Source organism: Dermacentor variabilis, chromosome 7 (assembly GCF_050947875.1).
Source record: "Dermacentor variabilis isolate Ectoservices chromosome 7, ASM5094787v1, whole genome shotgun sequence".
NCBI classification, from domain to species: Eukaryota; Metazoa; Arthropoda; class Arachnida; order Ixodida; family Ixodidae; genus Dermacentor; species Dermacentor variabilis.
Genome location: NC_134574.1, coordinates 146,175,758 through 146,196,368, shown reverse-complemented (window position 1 = coordinate 146,196,368; position 20,611 = coordinate 146,175,758). Strand labels below are relative to the sequence as shown.

Below are 20,611 nucleotides of genomic sequence, written 5' to 3'. Positions count from 1 at the left end.
GAATTTGTTGCATTTGAGAGAGAAAGCTAAAATCTAGTGACTGCTGGAAGCCGAATTTTGATTTAGTACTCGAATTTTGCTAAAAAGATTTTCTAATATTCGACCGCTTGAAAGAAACAGAAGCACAATTAAGGTTTGCAAATGCATAGCTCTTCATCAAGAACAGATATCGCATTTCTGTAAACAGTATCCATTAGATGATTCAAAGCGGACAAATACCATGTGTCATTTTACATCTTACAAGAACTTTTCTTGTAAGATGGGTTCTGCAAAAGCTGCATTTCCATATTACAAATTTTGTTTTTAGATTCATGTATAGCATATCAATTTTGTCAACTTTAGATGTACTATTAGACGCAACTCACAGAATTGTATTATCCTTTTTTGTTGTTGAGTTAGGGTTGTAAACTTGATAGTTTCTTTTCTTGAATATATTCGATTTTTGCCAATTTTTAATAAAATATTGACGACGTAACTCAAAAATTCGAAAGAAGCAGTCACTTGTTTTTCCTTTAAATACAACAAACCTCGTCATATTTGGTGCTGTGGTTGCCGAGAAAAAAGAATTCTCCTTTTACATGTATTTAGATAGGAGCACCCGACCTAAAGCTTCCTCTTAAGTACTCCCGATACGTGCGCCGATCCCTAAGGGAGTGCAATGCCGGGCCGACCCTCGGGGGAGGTGAAGCTGGCGTTAAGCACTCCCAATACGTGGGTCGATCCCAAAGGCAGTGTAATGCCGAGCCGACCCGCGGCGGAGGTGAAACAGGCGTTAAGTAGTCCCCATACATTAGACGATCCCGGAGAAAGTGCAATGTCGGCCAGACCCGCGGTATAGGGGAAGCATCCGTTAAGCACTCCCCATACGTGGGCCGTCCCCGAAGGTAGTGCAATGCAGATCAGAGCCGCGGCGGAGGTGAAGCAGTCATTAAGCACTCCCTATACGTGGGCCGAACCTGAAGGTAGTACAATGCCTGGCCGACCCGCAGCGGAGGTGATGCCGGCATTAAAAAATCCCCAATGTGGGCCGATACCGAAAAGAGTGCAATGCGGGCCCACATGCGGCGGATGTGAAGCTGGCGTTAAGAACTCCCGATACGTGGGCCGATCCCGAAGATAGTGCAATGCCTGTCCGACCAGCGGCGGAGGTGAAGCACACGTTAAGCACTGTATACCCATACTTGCGCCGATACCGACGATAGTGCAATGCCGGCGCGAACCGCGCCGGAGGTGAAGCAGGCGTTAAGCACTCCCCACACGATGGCTGATCCCGAAGGTAGTGCAATGCCGGGCCGACCCATGGCGGAGGTGAAGCTGGCGTTAAGCACTCCCCATACGTGGGCCGATCCCGAAGATAGTGCAATGCCGGGCCGACACACGCGGAGGTTAAGCAGGCGTTAGGCACTCCCCGTACGCGGGCGGATCCCGGAGGTAGCGAAAAGCCAGGCCCATCCGCAACGGAGGTGCAGTTCGCCATCAAGGGGCCCACATACACAGCTTGGCTGGTCATCCTCCTTCACAGAGTCGTCATGGTCGTCATTCCTTTCTTGCCGTGCCGTCCTAATTATAAGGGCATACTGCTGAGTTAGTTAGAGTAGTTTGGCAATTGGCGATAGCAATTATACGGACGCTTAATGGGCAATCACGCCGTGAGCGCTGCCATTGTAGTGCTGCTCCGCTAACGGGGCATGTGCGGATCTGTCCACCTAGTGGGCTGTCCATTTCAGCCGCCGCTGATTGGCTGGAGCTGTACCAGTGGTGAAGAGACTCTCCTACGCAGTGGAACCCCAGCCCAGCCAAAATCGGCACTTCAGCACCAGCCGAAATGGACAGTCCACTGAATGGACACTTAAAAGCATTCTTCCCGCAGTGGCGACAGAACCGCGGTGTCGCGCTTGCCATTGCCGCGTACTCGCAGAAATTAAAGCGGGAACCTTTCATACATATTCATTGAGAAGACCGAGAACATCCTCTCGGGACTCTGGATTACAAAGACGCGCGCGGCAGATTCCGCAACGCTTTTACGCGCAAGCGTACATTCCCCGTTTGTGAAATCGGCAATACTCGAGAGTTTTAGAAGAGGGGCCCCAATGGTTTGGGACCCCAAAGAACTTTGCGGGTGTTAGCGTTAGGGTACGCAGGAGTGAAGAGTGTTAGAATAGGGCTTTGAGTTTGAGGTTAGCGTCTTGCACTGACAGCGCCACTACGGCGTCAATGAAAAGCTATTAGAAATAAATAAGTATACCATATCATAATAAGAATAGCAATTTTGACTTGCGTGTATTCGCGTTTAATTACAATTTAGAGGTTATTCTGTAAGCAGCAAACAATTAGTTGCGCTTAGTTTTGAGCAAGCCAACTTTACGTGCCTTCGGCAGCCAAGCTTAGCCGTGTTAGGCCTACGAGCCTTAAAATGACAGTGACAATTATGTTTATTTGCATCAGTACATCAGTACATGACGCGAGTGGCATGCAGAAAAGGCTTTCACATGGACAGCTTGACGAAGCCGCAGGCCCCCGCATCCACAATCGAATTCGGAATCAGCCGCGTCTAATGACTCAATCTTCATAACACAGGCTAGTTGAGAGAAAGCGATAACCGCAGTCACTTCTGCTAGCTTGCGAACTTCACGCGTTACCACGAATCGTACCCAGTTTGGTGCTGGGTTAGAGCCGTCGCTTCGATGGGTGCCGCCATGTTTGCTGTGCTTTCGGGGCTGCTATTTGGGCTCCCGCTGAATCGGTGAAATAACGTTCCCAAGGCAACACCCAAACGCAGTTAGCGTCTCGCGCATGCGCAGTGGCTTCGACGCTATTTCCTTGGGGCCCCTATTCTAAAACTTTCTATTATCACTGTCACCGCGAGAGAAGCGAGCGTAGGAGGAAGAAGACGTCTGGAGGTGGAGAAGAGAAATGGCGCGCCGAGCGGAGACGCCGTGAACATGCACAGCGAGCCCGGCAGCGTCGAATCACATACGGAAATGGCGCGAACGCTACGTTGAGCTCGACGGCGAGCCACAAGGACAGCACCCGTCGTTGACATCGGCGGCTTCACCTCTCCGCGTTGCCGCTGGTGCTCAGTGAGCACATTACCCTTACATTCTAGTACACTGCACTACGGGTTCTCTGTGCGCTATGCATGTACCGGGTTGGTCGCGTGATCGAGAGGCGGAGCGCGAGTCGACCGACTCCGAGGTCGTCGCCAGGCGCCGGGCACGAGCCGAGCAAGTCCGGCGAAAGCTGCGGCTTTGGCGTGTCCGGGAGATTCCCGAGGAATGTGCTAGGCGGCTTGCGACAATGCGCGTGTGATAACAGTAAGCCTTAAAAAAAAAAGACGGCAACACTTTCACTCAATCAAAAATTCGTAAAACATTCGTAAATCTTTCTACGCGCAATGCAAAAAAAGGGAATAACACCCATAGGGTTGCGCGTAACCGGCGTTCACGCAGTGAAACGTCACTAAACTGTTGCGCGGGGGCCCACGCGATAGCCAGGACATTATGGCGACGCCAATTCGTTCTCCTTGAAAAGATCTGGCTTGCTGGGAGTGCTGACGAATTTCAGTGCGCACATGTTGCGAGTATGCTCGTCTATGTGGAAGACAAGTGGAGGCCAAGTTGTTCCCCAGCTTACAAAAGTCACCACGAACGTTCTTTGTTAAAAGACCTATGCTCTTCACGGTGTGCCTTTTAAAGACAGCTTGCGTTCTGCGCTGCGCAGCAAGGTTAAAGCAGCCTTCTGATCAGAATCCCTGCAGACATCCAGAGTAGCTTAGGTGGCTGTGTAGTGAAGCCTTCATTCGATGCCGCCCTTTCAGTTGGGTCAATGACAATCGGCGTCACGGTTTGGTTGTAATGATATTTAAGCTACGGAGGCCAAGCGCGCACAATTGAGAGCGCTTTCGTAGTAACTAGTCCGACATTTTCTTGCGGGTCAGTTTAATATGTGGGAGAAAAAAACTCAAACTCGTTGTAAAACACACCACTGAGTGTCGGAGTTGGCATACTTTTGCGGCTTTTCCTTTCCGCGTTTGGGCAAACGCGAAAGCATCGCACGTGGAGGCAACGTCGATTCCCCGAGCGTCTGTTCTGAGAAACCAAATTACACGTTGTCGGACTACTCGGCGCATTAACACGCATATGTTGAAACTGCGCCTCCATAGCTTTCCTTTCACTGCCATAGAAAATCGTCAGCGAATAATGATGATGGTGATGATCAATTTTACGGCCGCTCCCACGTCGGGACAGAGGCGCCGAGCCTCTCCGCCGCGTCGCGGGCCCGTTGGACAGCCCATAACTGTTCTTCGAGGTTGGGGCTGTGTAGGGCAGCATCCCAGCGTGAAGAAGTGTTACTTTCATCGCCGCGTAACGCGGGACATCGCCAGAGCATATGTGAGGTAAGTTCGCTCAGTCATTGCATAGTGCACATGCTGCCATATATTAGGAGACACGTATTGCATACCATTTTTTTGTGTGTTCTCAGCTGTCTATATATATATATATATATATATATATATATATATATATATATATATATATATATATATATATATATATATATATATATCCTTTACAGGCCCTATGGGGGCATTGTGTAAGGGGTTACAAAATCAAGGGAAAAAAAAAAGAAGAGTAAACAGCCTTCTAAAGTGTAATACAAAAGATATGCCTCAATGCAGAGCTCATCAGCATTACTACCAAGATCAAAACATGAAAAAGGAACAACTGAAGTAATGAAAGGCCACAAAGGTACACTTAAGGAAATAACACGAGTATAACTCAACGTAATAAGGTACTAATACTAGAAAGTAAAATACACGAAAAATGAACATATCAGGGAGTACAATTCTTGAAGGAATATTTAGGGAAACAGACGCAAAAAAGCGATAATATATACAGCGCATACAAGTGAACACGTGACGCAGCATAAAATAGCAATTCATAAGAGCGAGATAGCAATGCATTAATAAAAAAAAAATAATCACAAGAAGCTCGAAGCACATTGCCAAGTGTAAGAAACAGGATAAAGTGATTTGTAAGTGCTATTATGAAAAATGCTCGTGTAGGAGATGACGAAATTTTTCTTGATCTGACTCGGAAGCAATGTGATCAGGCAGATTGTTCCACAAGCGAATGGCCGTAGGGAGTGCGGAAAAGTTAGAATTATATATATATATAATTATATATATATATATATATATATTATATATATATATTATATATATATATATATATATATATATATATATATATATATATATATATATATATATATCGGGTCATTCTACGGAGACCAAGTAATACTTTTAAAAATTTGCCATGTTTAAACCAAGTTTGTCGAGCGACAGCACGATTTTGTTTGCTTTGAGAAAGGACCAAAACTAAATGCGATCGTCGTTATTCGTTGGAGTAGTATATATATATATGCATGGTTAATCAATAGGGGTGGGCAAAGTTCCTCAACCATGGTAATGGCCTAATGAGCAGACGCTGCTCGGCGCCGTTAGCAACTACCGCATCTACAATCGCACCATCAGACAACACAACACACAGACGCTGCTCGGAGCGGCAGCAGCAGCGAGCGAATCGAACCTTCATGCTGCGTCTCGCTTCAACGCGAGGCGTCGAAAGCAGGCCCGAAAGCATAGCGCATACGAAGCTACCAGCACTCGGCGCACTTTTTCCACATAGCATATCGCTTTTAAGATATGGGAGCCCACGTGGCGTACGAAGCAGCCGCCGGTAGTGGCAGGCTAAGTACCAGTTTGACCTTGGCTGAGCTTGGAAGGACAGATTTACGGAACCAGGCGCATTCTGGGTTTGTACCAGGAGTAGTAAACCTAACGCTCTAAAAGAGCCGTTTTGATATAGAAGGACGGTTCCTTCGGATACATACCGTCCGCGGTGACGACCACGGGGTGGCGGGTAATACGTGGTAATTACTCTAATTTTTAAAAATCTGATGACTATTCAATCTTTAGTGTAAGCGGGCTTATCGTACTTGGGAAATCGAAGCAAGCTATCCGCACAAGCCATATAAACTTTTGGATCTGGGAAGGAACACAGACATACAATCGGTTAACCTTCCTGCCTTCCTCCTTTCCTCTCTCTCTCTCTGGATCTGGGAATAATGGGGTTGCCCGCGGAACTGTGGCACGACGAATTTCGGCTGTCAGAGCGGGCGAAACCGAAACTGTGGGACTGCAGCAGGCGCAAAGCCGCACCCTTCGAGGCGACGTTCTGCGCTTACGTCACCCGGCAGCGGGGCAGCCAGCGCCCTGCTGGCTCCGTACTCCTCGCTGTGCCTCTGGTGAAATAATGTGCAGCAACTGCCTGTGCTTTGCGTCTCCTAAAGCAGGAAATGTGTCCGCATGTGACCTGTCGTGCGCAGACGTCTTCACGGTAACCTGTTGCCATGGCATCCTATATACTATGGCTGCGGCAATATACCGCTCAGTGCCGCAGTATACCGCTCTGTACCGCAGTATACCTCTCAGTAGCGTCGTGTTCGGTTTCTGTTTGGGAGCTCGCACAGCGGTGGCCATATGCGCCTTCTCCGTACGGCGCGCCCATGGTTCCGCAGTGTTTCGCAGCAGACGACTCGGCAGTATCCCTGCACTTCCTGACGTCGCACAAGCCATGCCAAAATGGCGGCCGCTTTCTCATGGCAGAAGTACATTTCTATAGCCCATTGCAGTACGCGGGTTTCAAGCTAAAATTTCCGGTTAATATGTTAATTGAGAGCCGAATACCTTTGTGCGGGCATACTGTCATGTACAACGATGTAGTTGGAATAGTTGGATGACCATCCTATGGCCCTTGTACCAAATAGCGGGCGTCCGCCCGCGTCGATTTCCTTGAAAAAGTAGGTTTACCTGCGGCACTAGTATCTCAAGGACGGCAAATGGGGTGAACCAAAACAAAATGCGATGGTCATTATTCGTTGGAGGAGTATGTATATGTATGGTCAATCAATAGGGCTGGGCAAAGTTCTTCAACCATGGTAATCGCCTAATGAGAGCAGACTCATGCCGTCAGCGCCCTCTATGGCTCTTTCGTGGATGGTCGATGGCCAGAAAACCGGTTGGTGCGGTGCATGAGGGTGGCGAAGGAGCCGGGCGAAATTACGTGGCCCCGCCTCGCGGCGGCAGAAGCAACGGAGTTCCGCCTTTCCACACAACTGTCACAACGGCAACGCACAGGCCCCGCTTTTGTCACGCCACATGGGCCAGCTAACGAACCCGATAACGTACAAACCATGGACACCCTAACGCCCAACAGTGGTAAGCTTCGCAATACAGCATCGACTCGCAGGACCTGCTCGATCTGGTCAGGAGAGCGCGCCGGGCTCATGGAGTCATGGACCGAGTGTTTCATTGCCAGCCGAAGCCTGGCGGCGAGGAGCGCCCCAGTGCCGATTTATTACGCCAATAAACTTTCTCTACCTCTTTTTCTCAATGAACCTTTTTCACGCAAGCCTATAGGTCACTGTGCAATGTGTGCCTATTGGTGTACGTCAATCTTCAATGAACCACTTCAAGAGGAAGCTTTAGCTCGGGCCAAACTCCGACGCGGCCTATTCAAGTACATGTAAAACGCAAAAACGTTTTTATGAGATCACCCCTGGACCGATTTTGATGAAATTTGTTGCATTTGAAAGAGAAAGTTAAATTCTAGTGACTGTTGGAAGCGGAATTTCGATTTAGGGCTTGAATTTTCTTAAAACGATTTTCAAATATTTGACCGTTTGAAAAAAATAGAAGCACGAAGTTTACAAATTCATAGCTCTGCATCAAGAACCGATATCGCGGTTCTGTAAACGGCATCCATTAGATCATTCAAAGCGGACAAATTCAATATGTCATTTTACAACTTACGTGAATTTGTTACGTTGGTTACAACGCTTTTGCAAAAGTTGTATTTCCCTATTATTAATTTTTTTTTATATTTAAGTGTAACATATCAATTTTGTCCGCTTTAGATGTACTATAGTAGATGCAATTCACAGAATTGTATTGTGATTTTTTGTTGTTGAGTTACAGAGTTCTAAACTTGATAGTATCGTGTTTAGAAAATTTTTGCAAATTTTTAATAAAGAATTGATGACCTAACTCAAAAATTCGAAACCAACAGTCACTAGATTTTCAGTCTGCCTTTTAAATGCAACAAACCTCGTCAAATTTGGTGCAGTAGTTGCCGAGAAAAACGAATGCTCCTTTTACATGTATTTAGATAGGAGCACTCGAGCTAAAGCTTCCTCTTAACGCTAAATTGGGTCACTGGGTTCGTGACATTGGGTATGTGCCACTCTTGAATCAAGTTCTGACGCCATCTCCGGTCACTATATATATATGTATATATATATATATATATATGTGTGTGTGTGTGTGCGTGTGTGTGTGTGTGACTCTTAAGCGAACTTCTTCCACGTCAACTTCGGTCACAGGATATGTGAGACTGGGTATGTGTCACTCTTTAGAGCACTTAATTAGACGCCAACCTGGGTCACAGGTTATACGCCGCTCTTCGATGAGCCTGTTGACGCCAACTTAGGCCACTAGGTATGTGCAATTGTCGGAGAAGGCAAATGTCCTGCGCGTTCAATCCCCCTGGTGGGTTCGAGGCGTACGTACGTTGAGGTCACACCTATAGTTACAGCTCTGTCTTTCACTTTATCAGCAGATATAGTTTTCCTTACTTTGTCTCCCATTTTTCTTCATAAGAACAGATATCCTATCACGATATTGCGTTAAGTATTCTGAGACTCTCTTCTAATGAAACCGTGTACATGGTATGCCATCTGGCAGGTAATCGGCATCACCATCATCGTGGCCAAATTTGATCACAATCATTGCAACAACCGCCAGCACCGTTGCAGGCCCGCCAACGGCTCGGCGCTGCCGCGTCCACGTCTCCCGCCAGTGCGACAGAACCTGCCGGCCGGCCCAGCTGTGGTACGCGTCAAGACATGCGGTCAGCGTGAGGCAAGCGCCGGTACGCTTGCCTCCGGTGGACTTGCTTTATGTCCAATACAATCTCCACGCTATACAAGGGCCCGGCATGGCAAAGACCACGACATGGCAAACACAGACGGCACTCCTCCTGCTGCTGGCGCTCGCGCTGCCCTGTCTGTGCTCTGCGGGGTCGGCGAGCCCTCGAAGACGGCGCGAGGTCTACAAACGCGCTCGGCCGCCGGGAGGAGACAACGACGGCGGTAGACCAATCACGGGCCTCCAGCTGGTTACCGCTGGAAGCGACGACACCGGCACCAGACTTAACGGCACCGCCGCTAGGCCTAAAAAGCGACGGCCGCGGCTCCTGGACGTCGGCCGGCTCTTGCAGCTGGTCCTGTCGCCGTACAGGAACGCCAGCGATCGCCACCGAGGCGGCGGAAACAAGTCCCAGCATCGAGATCACCCGGTGATGAGCCGGCGCATCGACGCGTCCATGGCCGAACTGGTGGCCGTGCAGACGTTCGACGGGGACGTCGTCTGGATCGACGCCAAGTTCGTCAACGACTCGCACGGCGCCACCCGTAGGCGACGTCACCGGACGAGGCCATACAGCGTCGAAGAGAGGCTCTTGCTCGTCATACCATTGGTCGCCTTCGTGCTGCCCTTCCTCATTTGGCTCAGCTGCATGGTGATCTGCGTCGTGAGAGCCTCTGTCAAGGAGCCGTACTGACAGAACAGACACGCACTGGCCGCCGCAACAGCGACGCAAGTGCAACGAAGGGTCATGTCGCAAGTGCTGTGGCAAGAAGCGCAGTTTAGGGAAAGGCCCCGTTGTCCACGTGGTCCTATGATACTGTCGGGCGCAGTGCTTTAGCTCTTTTCCGGCAGCGTTCAGGAGCTTCGGAGTGAGCGTGACAGTTTTGCTGTTCCCTGCCTCTTGAACGTAAAGCGCTGTGCAGATCACTGCTAGCCGTGGGGAAAAGTGGCTTTACATTGTATGCAGCCTTTCACACTTTCCAATACACTGCAAGTAGTGAACCAGGAAGTCCTACGTACTGGTCTCTTCTCGATAACCTACTGGTCTGTCCGCATGTGTCCGTAGCCGTGGTGCTTGCAGCACGTGAACAAACGAAAAAAGCCTTGGCCGTAATTGCACATTCTAACCGATCGTTGTCGTGAACTCTGTATGGAAACGATAGACAAAAGGCTTCGCCATAAAAGAAATGCATTAAAATTAATGGTTACGCGATTCCATTCTTTAGTCTATACGTAATAAGTGCGGTAGGGCAGCATTGCAAGCGTGCGGGAGTTATACATGGGCGACATATAATGAACGAGTGCGAAGCAGTGGCGAGAGCGATATAAAAAAACATGAAGGAAAGAAAAAAGCGATTTTATGCGATTTCCTGCTGATTACTACATGTATCTAGTAATCCGTCGGACTTATTCATATAAATATCCGTAAAAGTATGAATAATATTGAGCCCTGTTTTGTAAGTATTTCTTACTGCTTGTTCTCTTCCTTCTTTTTTAAAAATTGGAACCAGCTTGAATTTGTTCGTGGACTGTCTGCACAAATAAAATCGCTTATTGTGAATTTGTCGTTGCATATTCTACACCTAGGCAAATTTTGCCGTGCAATAGTTTGTTTTATACAGGGCGTTTCAGCGACGACTGTCTCTATTAAAATGGGCAATACTCGCTGCCGGTCAATTAATTCAAAACAAGGATGGACGAAAGATAAAAAAGCTCCCTGTCACATCATATTTAGCGTACTGCGTAATTAGGAATCGCAATCTGTTACAGTCATCGATGGTAGGCCACCGTGTTCAGCTAGCGTTTGGTTTGTGCTTGTCAATCGCACCCGGCTCGCACCGCCCACTCATTCGCTCGGCATGCTCTTGAGCCACACAAAGACAGTTTTCATATCCAACACAGAATTCTAAGTCCACAGCACAACTTTTTTTAAATTATTTGTTCCAGGAGCACCGCGCAGACGCATCACTCCTCGTCAGCAGCACGGCACACATCGCACGGGACGCTTTCCCACCAGACGCGCTACGGCGCAGCGATCACGTCAGAGGCGTCCCGCATCGGACGCTGCACCTAGGAACCGCGCTGTGAGCGGAAAAAGGAGCCGCTTCGCCTAAACACGAGAGTTCGAGTGACGCACGCTGGAAGTTGGAAGGGGAGAGAGCGAGAAAACTTATTAAACGCAAGGGTATTGGGGCATCCTCGCACTGGTCCCCGCACGGCCCCAATGCGCTCAAACGAGACGAAGGGAAGAAGCGGGCGAGTGGCGTGCCACCTGTCGGGGCAGCGCCGTACATTGCGAGGAGGGGGTCTTCTGTGTTTGCCGCAAGATGGCTCTGCGTGTGCGCCAAGCGCAGAAGAAATGTAGCGGGAACGTACTTCGCAACTCGTTTAACTGCGACTTCTGTAGTTTACATGCTCATAATTACCGATATACACCGCAGTATAACTTTCTACAGCACGTTTCTAAGGCAACACCGCATTCACTAGAGGCGCTTTTGTCCCACTTTGAACCATCGAACTCATGGCTGAGCCGGATCAGTGTGGTGTGATAAGAACGGCTCAGCCATTGTCTAGTTATTTTTTATGACCATGTAATACTCACACTGTATTTTCTTTTGCCAAGCCGGTAATAAAAAATAAAAAAAACTCATGGCTGAGTGGTAGCGTCTCTGTCTCACACTCCGGAGACCCTGGTTCGATTCTCACCCAGCCCATCTTGCAAACTTTTTTTAATGAATTGCCTTCCGGGATTTTTCGCTCACGGCCAACGCCGCCGACACTGACGCCACCGGCTTTTCTGCGACACGAGCTCCTTAATGCTGTCACTTTAAAACGAACAGTGCCGGTAGTGCTATACGACAGCGGATTCACACGGGTTGCTATTCTGGAAAGTGTCAAGTCGAATTCCACCATATTGTGAAATTTGTCGGCATCTTGAGCCAATGGGAGAGGTTGTATCAACTAGCCCTCCGGGCTTCTCCGATTGGCTAGAAATGCTGATATTACCAAGGTTGACAATATGTTTGGCAAGTTCCAGAATGCCATGGATGGTTGTGCATCAAGGACCTGCTTTTTCAGTCAACGCCATTTATCCGCCGCACTCTAACGCACTTATGACACGTCAGGTTTCAGCATCGCGACTAGAATATAAGTCTGAAGTCCTCGCACCAGCGAGCATTAAATAAGGGATCTTGATCCATTTTAAAACCAAGTTCGTTATGAGCTCGCCACTATATATAGTTCTAAAAGTTAAATTGGCATTGACAGTGACACTTAAATAATTACAAAAGTTCGGGAGTTTTCTTTTCACGGACCCTTTTGCTAATCTTTTCCTGCAAAGCACTAAGTTTGTAACCCTTGAAGTTTATCTCGTCCCACAACAATAGTTGTGCATTTCCTTCCTCTAACGCTGCACGCCCAGTACTCCCAGGTCACGAACGACATGCGGTGTGATCACATGACGTAGCATCTTTGACAGTAGCAAGTGCAGAGTTTTCAAGAAAACAAAAGAAACCTAAGAATACAGATGATGTTCATTGTTTGGGGACAAAACATGCAGCAGCGGGTGTTAACTTTTGTCTGTAATTCCCCATTTTTAATAATTACAGGCAGTCGTCGCTGAAACACACGGTATAAGTGCATATTTGACTAAAAGCTAGAGGACGTCAATGAATTGAATGTAAAGCCTTCTATGATGGTGCGAATCTTGTCCTACGAAGAGTGGATTAGACCGGCAATTGGCTTGATGGATTCCGACAGGGTCATCTGGACTCACTCTTGGCTTTCGCCAAGGACGCGCAGCTCCTAGGACAGCTCTGAACATGCCTCCCCCCTCTTCTTCCCATTTTCCATTATATGCCTTTGAGCCATCCCTCAATAAATACATCTTGTCATCATCATGATGGATATGGTGGAAAACGGGCTTGTTGGTACATGGTCTTAATATTACATAGTGAAGGGTAATAAACACCGACATAGGAAGGACACAGGACATGTTGCTATGCCACAAGGCATTAAGTGGCACATTGTGTTGTCCTCTGTCCTTATGTCGGTGTTTATATACCCAAGGTGGACACTACGATGCTCTATGCTCGAACACATTATAGTAATACTGGAAGAATGTCGCGACCTCATCATCCATGAACAATGCTGCAACAAGTTTCGTATCTCTGATGCATACTTCAGCCTCAATACGACTCGAGCCTTTCTTGTTGTCACCGCCTCACAGCACGCGTGAAACTTGGGTCTTTACTCTCTCTCTTGGTACAGTAGTACTGAAGCAGGAATTTCAATGAAAATAGGTTTCTTTTTTGCACTCTTTAAACAACGTGTTCTTGGCATTTAATTTCACTTCCTAGGCACCGATCCCCTTCTGCAGGATTAGATTAGCTAATCAGAGTGCGGAATCAGAATACAGCTAAGCTTCTAGAATTACATTTTTTTATGCCCCGAAAGGTGAAGCATTGATAGATTATTAGACGACATTGCGAAGTAAGGTTAGTATAGTCTTATCGGCTGTATAAATCACAGGAAACATTCACTTCCTAACTTATTTGCAACCATAGAGTTTCACACACACAGGCAAGCATGCACACATCTCGCTCGATGAATGCAGACACTCGCCGTCAGAACGCTGATGTGATGAAGAGTGGCAGCAGCGGCAAGCGATTTCCTTATGCTGCCTCTGGCTTCAACGTGAACTAGACGTGTGTGAACACACCGCACGAAATGTAATCTCTGATCGCATACCTTTGCATACACTTTAGATTACCTCAAGGATAGGACGCGCGCAGCCGCACTTAGCTGCACCATGTTCCCCCGGAGTAATAGGGGAGACGCACACTAACCTACCCCCACCCCCCTCCCACCATGCGCGCATCTCCTCCCTTGCATGCACAAGAAGACACTGCGCATCAAACCACAATCATTCCGCTCACCCAAACACGCTTTCTCTCGCACCTACAACATACGGCACCTAGGTACGATCTTATTGCACTTGGACTTCACACGGAACCTCACGGCGACACCGACCACAACAATTCGCCTGTAGTGTTCATATAATGGCTACTGAAATAAAATAAAAAATGTGTTAATTGAAACGAGACTCATGGCGATGCGTAAATGTAATACAGTGTGTCCTTAAGGTCATGGTGCACTTTTGACCGGTCACAGGAAAGCAACAAAGCAAGATAGAAATGTGAAATCTTCACCAAACAGAATGAAAACTTATCAAGTTTCTGTAGTACGATGTGCAAGGGCGTGTGTACACAGGTGATGACGCAGCACCACGAACTACGCAGTAGCAGATCAGCCCACGCCCATGCCAGTCGAGATGTTGACAGTATAAAGAGGAAGTTCAGCGTGTTCTGTGGCTCACTAAATTCGAATTTATGACCAAGATGCATCATGAATATTGTCGCGTGTACAATGAAGCGCCACCATTTAATCATTTAAAATAGAGAATCACTGACATTATTCACTCTGTTACACCGGATGTCCTTAACCGTGTGTGGGATGAACTTGAATATTGTTTAGATGTGTGTAGGACAACATATGGAGGCCACATCGAACTGCACTGAATAGGTACGAAACTTGGGAGAGTTTTCCTTTTATTTGGTGAAGATTTCACATTTCTATCTTGTTTCGTTGATTTCCTGTGACCAGTCAAAAGTGCACCATGACTTTACGGACACACTGTGTGTATCCCACAGCACACAAAGGCAAAACTGGCATGATTAAACAATAGTTACTCAAATTATGTTCTAGCACTATCACTTTATTTCTTTTTTCACCTTTTCTTCTGCCTTCAATGATATCATGAGCTTCTAGTTTGAGTTGCAACTTCAGCTCTTGGGATCTTCCTGGAATTATGGCTTCTTATTTAACTATAGAAAAGCACATTTAAGATTGCCTTAAAAGTGAACAACTCTTTACAATGTTATGTTCCAATTAATCTAATGACCACTGCTCTGGGCCAGCTGATTACTTTAATAACCTAGGCAAGACAATGATGAATTGACAAAAAGCATAGAATATTAACATTCTAGCCTTGATATTGATGCTGTTGCTGATTATGTGCACATAACAGTTGGAGAGGCAGACACGTCTCCTGGAGTGTTCATCTCTGAATGCAGTTCCCAGAACTGTGCACAGAACTGGGTTCTTCCCTTCAAGAATGGGGACTTCTTTCAAAGATAATCAACAGAGTAAAGTTTATTTATAAATACAGCAGGCTTAGCCTACGTACATATAAAACATGGCCACTCGCTGCCGATCACTGTAGCTGCAATGGCATTGTTCTGAAGCCATGGCATTATACATGCATCTGTGCCAAGAGCCAAACCCCTCTAAAGTAATTATGTACAAAAGTACAAATACATGTAGAAGATAGCTAAATAATCATGCAAAATGGAATGAAATTGGTATACACGACACTGGGTGTCACACTTGTAAATAGGAAGGCTCTCTGATGCCACGTGATCACTATAAAGTTACATCGATGTGTCTTGCACAGCAAATTTGAGCAGCTGCAGGCCAGTTGATCAACAGAACTGTAGAAAGTTCTGAGCAATTTCATTGGCTAAGAAGAAAACTCGGTTCAAAATGAACCTACATAAGCTGCGCACAAAAGAAAAAAAGAAAAAAAAACAAAGATTAAGTATTGGCGATGCAATATTGCACAATTATTACAGACTCACTATCGAAATTCAGTCCCGTAAGTCTCGCAAGCAAGCTTGTCTTGCTGGTGATTGCATAATAAAGTACTCTCAAAGCCTTGTGCAACACGGACAGGAACACCGCATGCACAATTCAGGAGCAACTGAAGTGCCTCAGCGCACAAAGCCCCAATCGAACAGGGAAAGCCATGAGATTGCTCTGTCATGACGTGCTAAAGCAGCCATTACACTGCAGCCTGTTTCTTTCCGCAAGTGCACGGACAGGTACACGACACATTAGCAGCAGCCATGGCCATGATTTCGAGCTCTTCGAGTTCATCTTCAAACATCATCACCAAGATGTCCTCGACCCTTCTCTCTGAAATGAGAACACAGACTTTCTTAGTAAAGACTGGATGAGCAAGTTGCCACAATTTAGAAATTTAGTCTTATTTTACCTCTGTCACAGGGGAAGGTTTTTTATCATTTGCATCAAATAACATCTGGATTTTTAAGTCGGTGCTGCATGAGAATATTTAATTTCATTCAATAAATAATTATTGCGGTTTACTCCAAAAAGTTAACCATCGATTGCAATAGCAAAACTATTAGACAGCTATACGGAGTAAGGACAGTAGGCAGTTTTATCTGTGATGTAAGCTTGCACACATTTGCTCACAAATTCAATAAACAAGCATGGTGTGACGCAGGCACAGGCAAACATGAATGTGTCACACGATAACCACGGACTCTCTCTGTGAGAGTGCTGGCGGGAGGAAGTGTGGCAGCCGCAGCGAGCGAATTGGTGCGTTTCACTTCACCGCGAATTAGGTGGCAAGAACACAGCGCACTCAAGCCATCAATCCTCGATCCACCTAGACTCTATGCACACCGCAGATTGCTTTCAAGATAGCATCCACGCGGCCGCGCTTAGGCGGCCCATACACAGCCGCGGCCGGAGTAGAACGCTCCCCTCAACTTGCTGGCTTGTGCGAGATGGAAGACAGCAGTTAATGCCAAGGCTTGTTAATGCTAAGTTAATGCTAAGCAGCTAATCTTAAGGCTTGTTCCCCATCTTCTTCTCTTGTGGGCGCGAGATCCAAGCCACCATCATTCTCGGCTCACTCTCACATGCTTTCACTCCTATCTACAGCACACAGTGCTTGGCCGTTAACTTACCACACTTGGACTTTGTACAGAACATCACAGCGAGGGTGAAAAGTTGCTTGGTGTGTCCATGTAATTGCTATCACAATAAAAACTATTAGCAATTAGGCCCGACAGACAGCACATTCATGGATTTGTGCCAGTTCTGGCCCATCAACCATGTTTTTTACGGCTTAATGGATTTATACCTAGCTGAACCTTTGCCTTTATTTTGCGTAGATGGGTACATCGCTCGATTACTTGTTCAAGTTAACCTGACAGAAACGCTTTAAATAATTGCTATATATTAGGGGTGCACGAATACTGAACAGTAGATTTCAAAACGAGTGTTGAAGCGAATCAAGAGAAAAAGCTGAATATCGAATTTAAGAAGAAATATTAGAAAATTTTTCACAAACTTAATTGGTTACAAATTTTTCGGAAAGAAAGCATGCTGCTGCATACACTTGGGAGTCTCCTAGCATTGCATAACAAGAGTGTAGCAATCTATCAGTAGTTTAGGTACATAGGAATCAACTGAGATGTAAAGTATGGTCTACTTTTATTAGAGAGCACCAAATTGGTATGCCAGCACTGCTTACAGCTCAGCTCTAGTATATAAAGGGCCTGGAAAATCTTTTTTTTTTTATCAATAAGATTTCTGTTGAATAGAATCAGGTGCTTTTTCCCCCCCTCTGAGCCTAATGAATTAGTGGTGTTCTGTTGCACTGAATTCCAATGAGGTTATCAGTTTAATAGTGATCCTGTGTTTAGCGGCAATTAATCTTTTCTTTATTGCATAAAATGTTTTGCTTTCCAGTTTTTCTTGGAAATACAGAAGGACTATCCCAACTTTACGGTAGGTGTGTTATTGTAAGGCCAATCTGCATGACAGGCTAAAAGACTTCGCACCATGTGACTTGATCATAGGTAGCTTCGCCTATAGCCGGCGCTGACAGTAAAGAGCAGGCACTGTCCATGCCGTTTCCTTGTCAAGTGTCAAGTCATTGTCAAGTGATTTGCCACTGGTTAAGTATTCTGAAATCAAGAAGTTTGCGGCAAGTTCACGTGACATGGGGACATATTCTGCGACTATCACTGACGATACTATCGCCATCTCGTGACACAGCGCTCTATCAGCTCATCCGATTTTGCTCAACCAGCCAATCAGTGCATGCCTGACGGCCAAGGCGATACTACCACCGAAAGTGATCGTCGCAGAATACGCCCCATGCTTTCACACTTTAAGAAATACACTCTGCCTTTCTGGCTGTACCCTTTGTCCACGTAGCATTATCATTTTGATGGGCCCTGTCATCCCGCCGAAAGAGCCTTGTACCGACAGAAGCGGACTCGGTCGACGTGGCACTGTTCTGCGGAGGCTCGTGTTCGGGTGATACGTGTGCGATCTCCGCATCGGGTTGACGTCAGTGAGCTCTGGCAGTCCCAAAGTCTGCTACCGGGTCAGCCGGTATGCCTGCGGCATGCTCAGCAGTCCTTTCGCGGCGAAAACGAAGTGAAACGATCGTTTGGGTAGCATAGAGCAATAGATATTCAATTTGCAAATAGAATTATTCGAACATTTACTATTCAATTCGGCGATATTCAACATTCGCGCACCCCTACTATATATATATATATATACATATATATATATACATATACATATATATATATACATATATATATATATACATATATATATATACATATATATATATATACATATATATATATACATATATATATATATACATATATATATATACATATATATATATATACATATATATATATATACATATATATATATACATATATATATATATACATATATATATACATATATATATATATACATATATATATATATACATATATATATATATATATATATCTTAAACCATGAAAAGACCCCTGTTTAGAAAGTTTTGAACATGAACTGTTTACATATGTTGTGTCTTTTATTCACTGACACACCATCACCACATTATGTGAATTATATTTTACCATGTAGCACCGCTAGAAACGAATGTGATTTGAAGTATCTAATGTCATTAGCTATGAATAACAAATTTTCCCCTGTGACAGGGGTATCAGTCACAGACATTTGGTCAAGATAGCGATAAACCATAAAAGAAAAAACAAACATGCTGCATGATGACTTAAGACCAAGTAAGTTGGCTTACTCTTCATGATGTGAAACCTGCTTTTCACACTATCGGACATGTCAGGAACATTTGGGTTTCTCGCAGTGTCTGGCTTGTCCAAGCTGTCCTCTAGAACGTTGTGGTCAGAGTCGACGTACATCCCAGGAAACTCGGACTTGCCATCGCCGCTTTCGTCTTTGGAGCGTTTCTTCCGTGGGTGCCTAAAGGAAGCAGGATGTATGAGTGGGTGAGTTAACTCTGATCACCATCAGCATCAGACTTCTTTATGTCAACTGCAGGACGAAAGCAGCATCTCCAATTATCCAGTTACTGCACTTAATACTACACTTTGAAGCTGTTCCATTTGCAATCAACGGAGCAGTGCAATCTTAGATTGTTGAAGTTAACTTACTTTCCAAACTTGAGCCCCATCTCTCCAATCTTGGTTTCCACAGCACTTTCAAGCTTGGTCATGTCAATTGTGTACTCCAGGAGGAAAGCTTCCAGCACAAATGCTGTGAAGATGCTAAACAGATGCCAGAAGAAAAGTACAGCTGCACTGAAGTGAGCAACAAACACAAGCTTTTGCACACACAGTGAATAAATTCAAGGAATTCAAGTATGAAGTAGGCCACCTGCGAATGTAAGCAAGTTTAGCCTTCAGGCATAGTTGCGCATTGCCTTGAAGCCATGCCTTGCTGCACTCCTCGTCGACTTGATATGCCATGCATAAATTACAGACAGCAGCAGCAAATTTAGTAATCGGTGAATGTACGAAACGAGATCATTTCTGGTGCTTTGCCTTGTGTAATTAATAGTGACACACTGCTTTCACAGAAATGTGAATCTTGTGCACGTCATTTATGTGGTATATATAAGAATATCTTTTACTGCATTTTCTACGATTTCTTAAAACAATGATGAGTGTTACTCACCACATCGCTGCCTTTTGCCACAGGTTTTGTGGTCGCATGTCTCAAAACTCATGCTAAGCACGAGACTTCTGCTTAATTACGGCATAGCTTCGGTTCTACAATTGTGACATGCACTCAGTTTAATAATCACCAAGTTAATTAGTACAATGTCGTTAACTTGCCTACATCATGCTGCTATTTTTGGTGCAAGTACATATCCACCTCTCCAAGCAATCCAGCTCATTGCACTAAAGTGTTGCTATGCATCACAAGAGAGTCTTAATAAATGTGCTACTGCAAAAAAAAAAATAATAAAAAAATCCCCTAGTGCATGTTTCTGCGCACACACATATGCAGGGACATGTTACATATGCAAAACTACAACAGTGTTCCTGCCACATAAGTGAGCTTGTAAAATGAACTTAATGAGGGCAATGCTCAAGAAAGTAAGGAAGCCAAAAAATTGCCACTAACTTCAACACAATGACGACACAAGACAGGTGGAACAGCAGGAAATACAGCCGGGCAGCCTTGCTCGTGACGTGAACGAATCCCTCAGTCAAGAGTGTGAATGTTAAGAACAAAATTTTCATTTCCGTATGTTGGTGGCACTCCATGAAAAATTGACGACATCACTCACATACAAGCTCTTAGAACTATTTATCATGCAATGTAGCACAAGTATATCCCCCTTCAGGCCTGAATTTTATCAGTTCACAAAAAATTTATTGTCCCCATGTTTCTTACATCTTCAGA

The 20,611-nt window shown here is 45.6% G+C and overlaps 2 protein-coding genes across 4 annotated transcripts in view; one reads left to right on the top strand and one right to left on the bottom strand.

Moving 5' to 3' along the window:
- The first annotated feature begins 8,841 nt into the window (after positions 1 to 8,841).
- LOC142587195 (uncharacterized) lies at positions 8,842 to 10,540 on the top strand. The gene has a single exon (XM_075698069.1). The coding sequence runs from the start codon at positions 9,060 to 9,062 to the stop codon at positions 9,681 to 9,683; it is 624 nt and encodes a 207-aa protein (XP_075554184.1). The 5' UTR covers positions 8,842 to 9,059; the 3' UTR covers positions 9,684 to 10,540.
- Positions 10,541 to 15,184: 4,644 nt separating this feature from the next.
- LOC142588108 (uncharacterized) overlaps positions 15,185 to 20,611 on the bottom strand; it is a 45,574-nt gene continuing 40,147 nt past the window's right edge. For all 3 annotated transcript variants that reach the window (XM_075699582.1, XM_075699584.1, XM_075699583.1), the window contains 4 exons: positions 20,330 to 20,420; positions 19,354 to 19,467; positions 18,981 to 19,162; positions 15,185 to 16,024 (listed from right to left, as the gene is read on the bottom strand). In XM_075699582.1, coding sequence (XP_075555697.1) covers positions 15,891 to 16,024; positions 18,981 to 19,162; positions 19,354 to 19,467; positions 20,330 to 20,420 — 521 coding nt within the window. In that variant the 3' untranslated portion in view covers positions 15,185 to 15,890. The remainder of the gene's footprint in view (positions 16,025 to 18,980; positions 19,163 to 19,353; positions 19,468 to 20,329; positions 20,421 to 20,611) is intronic.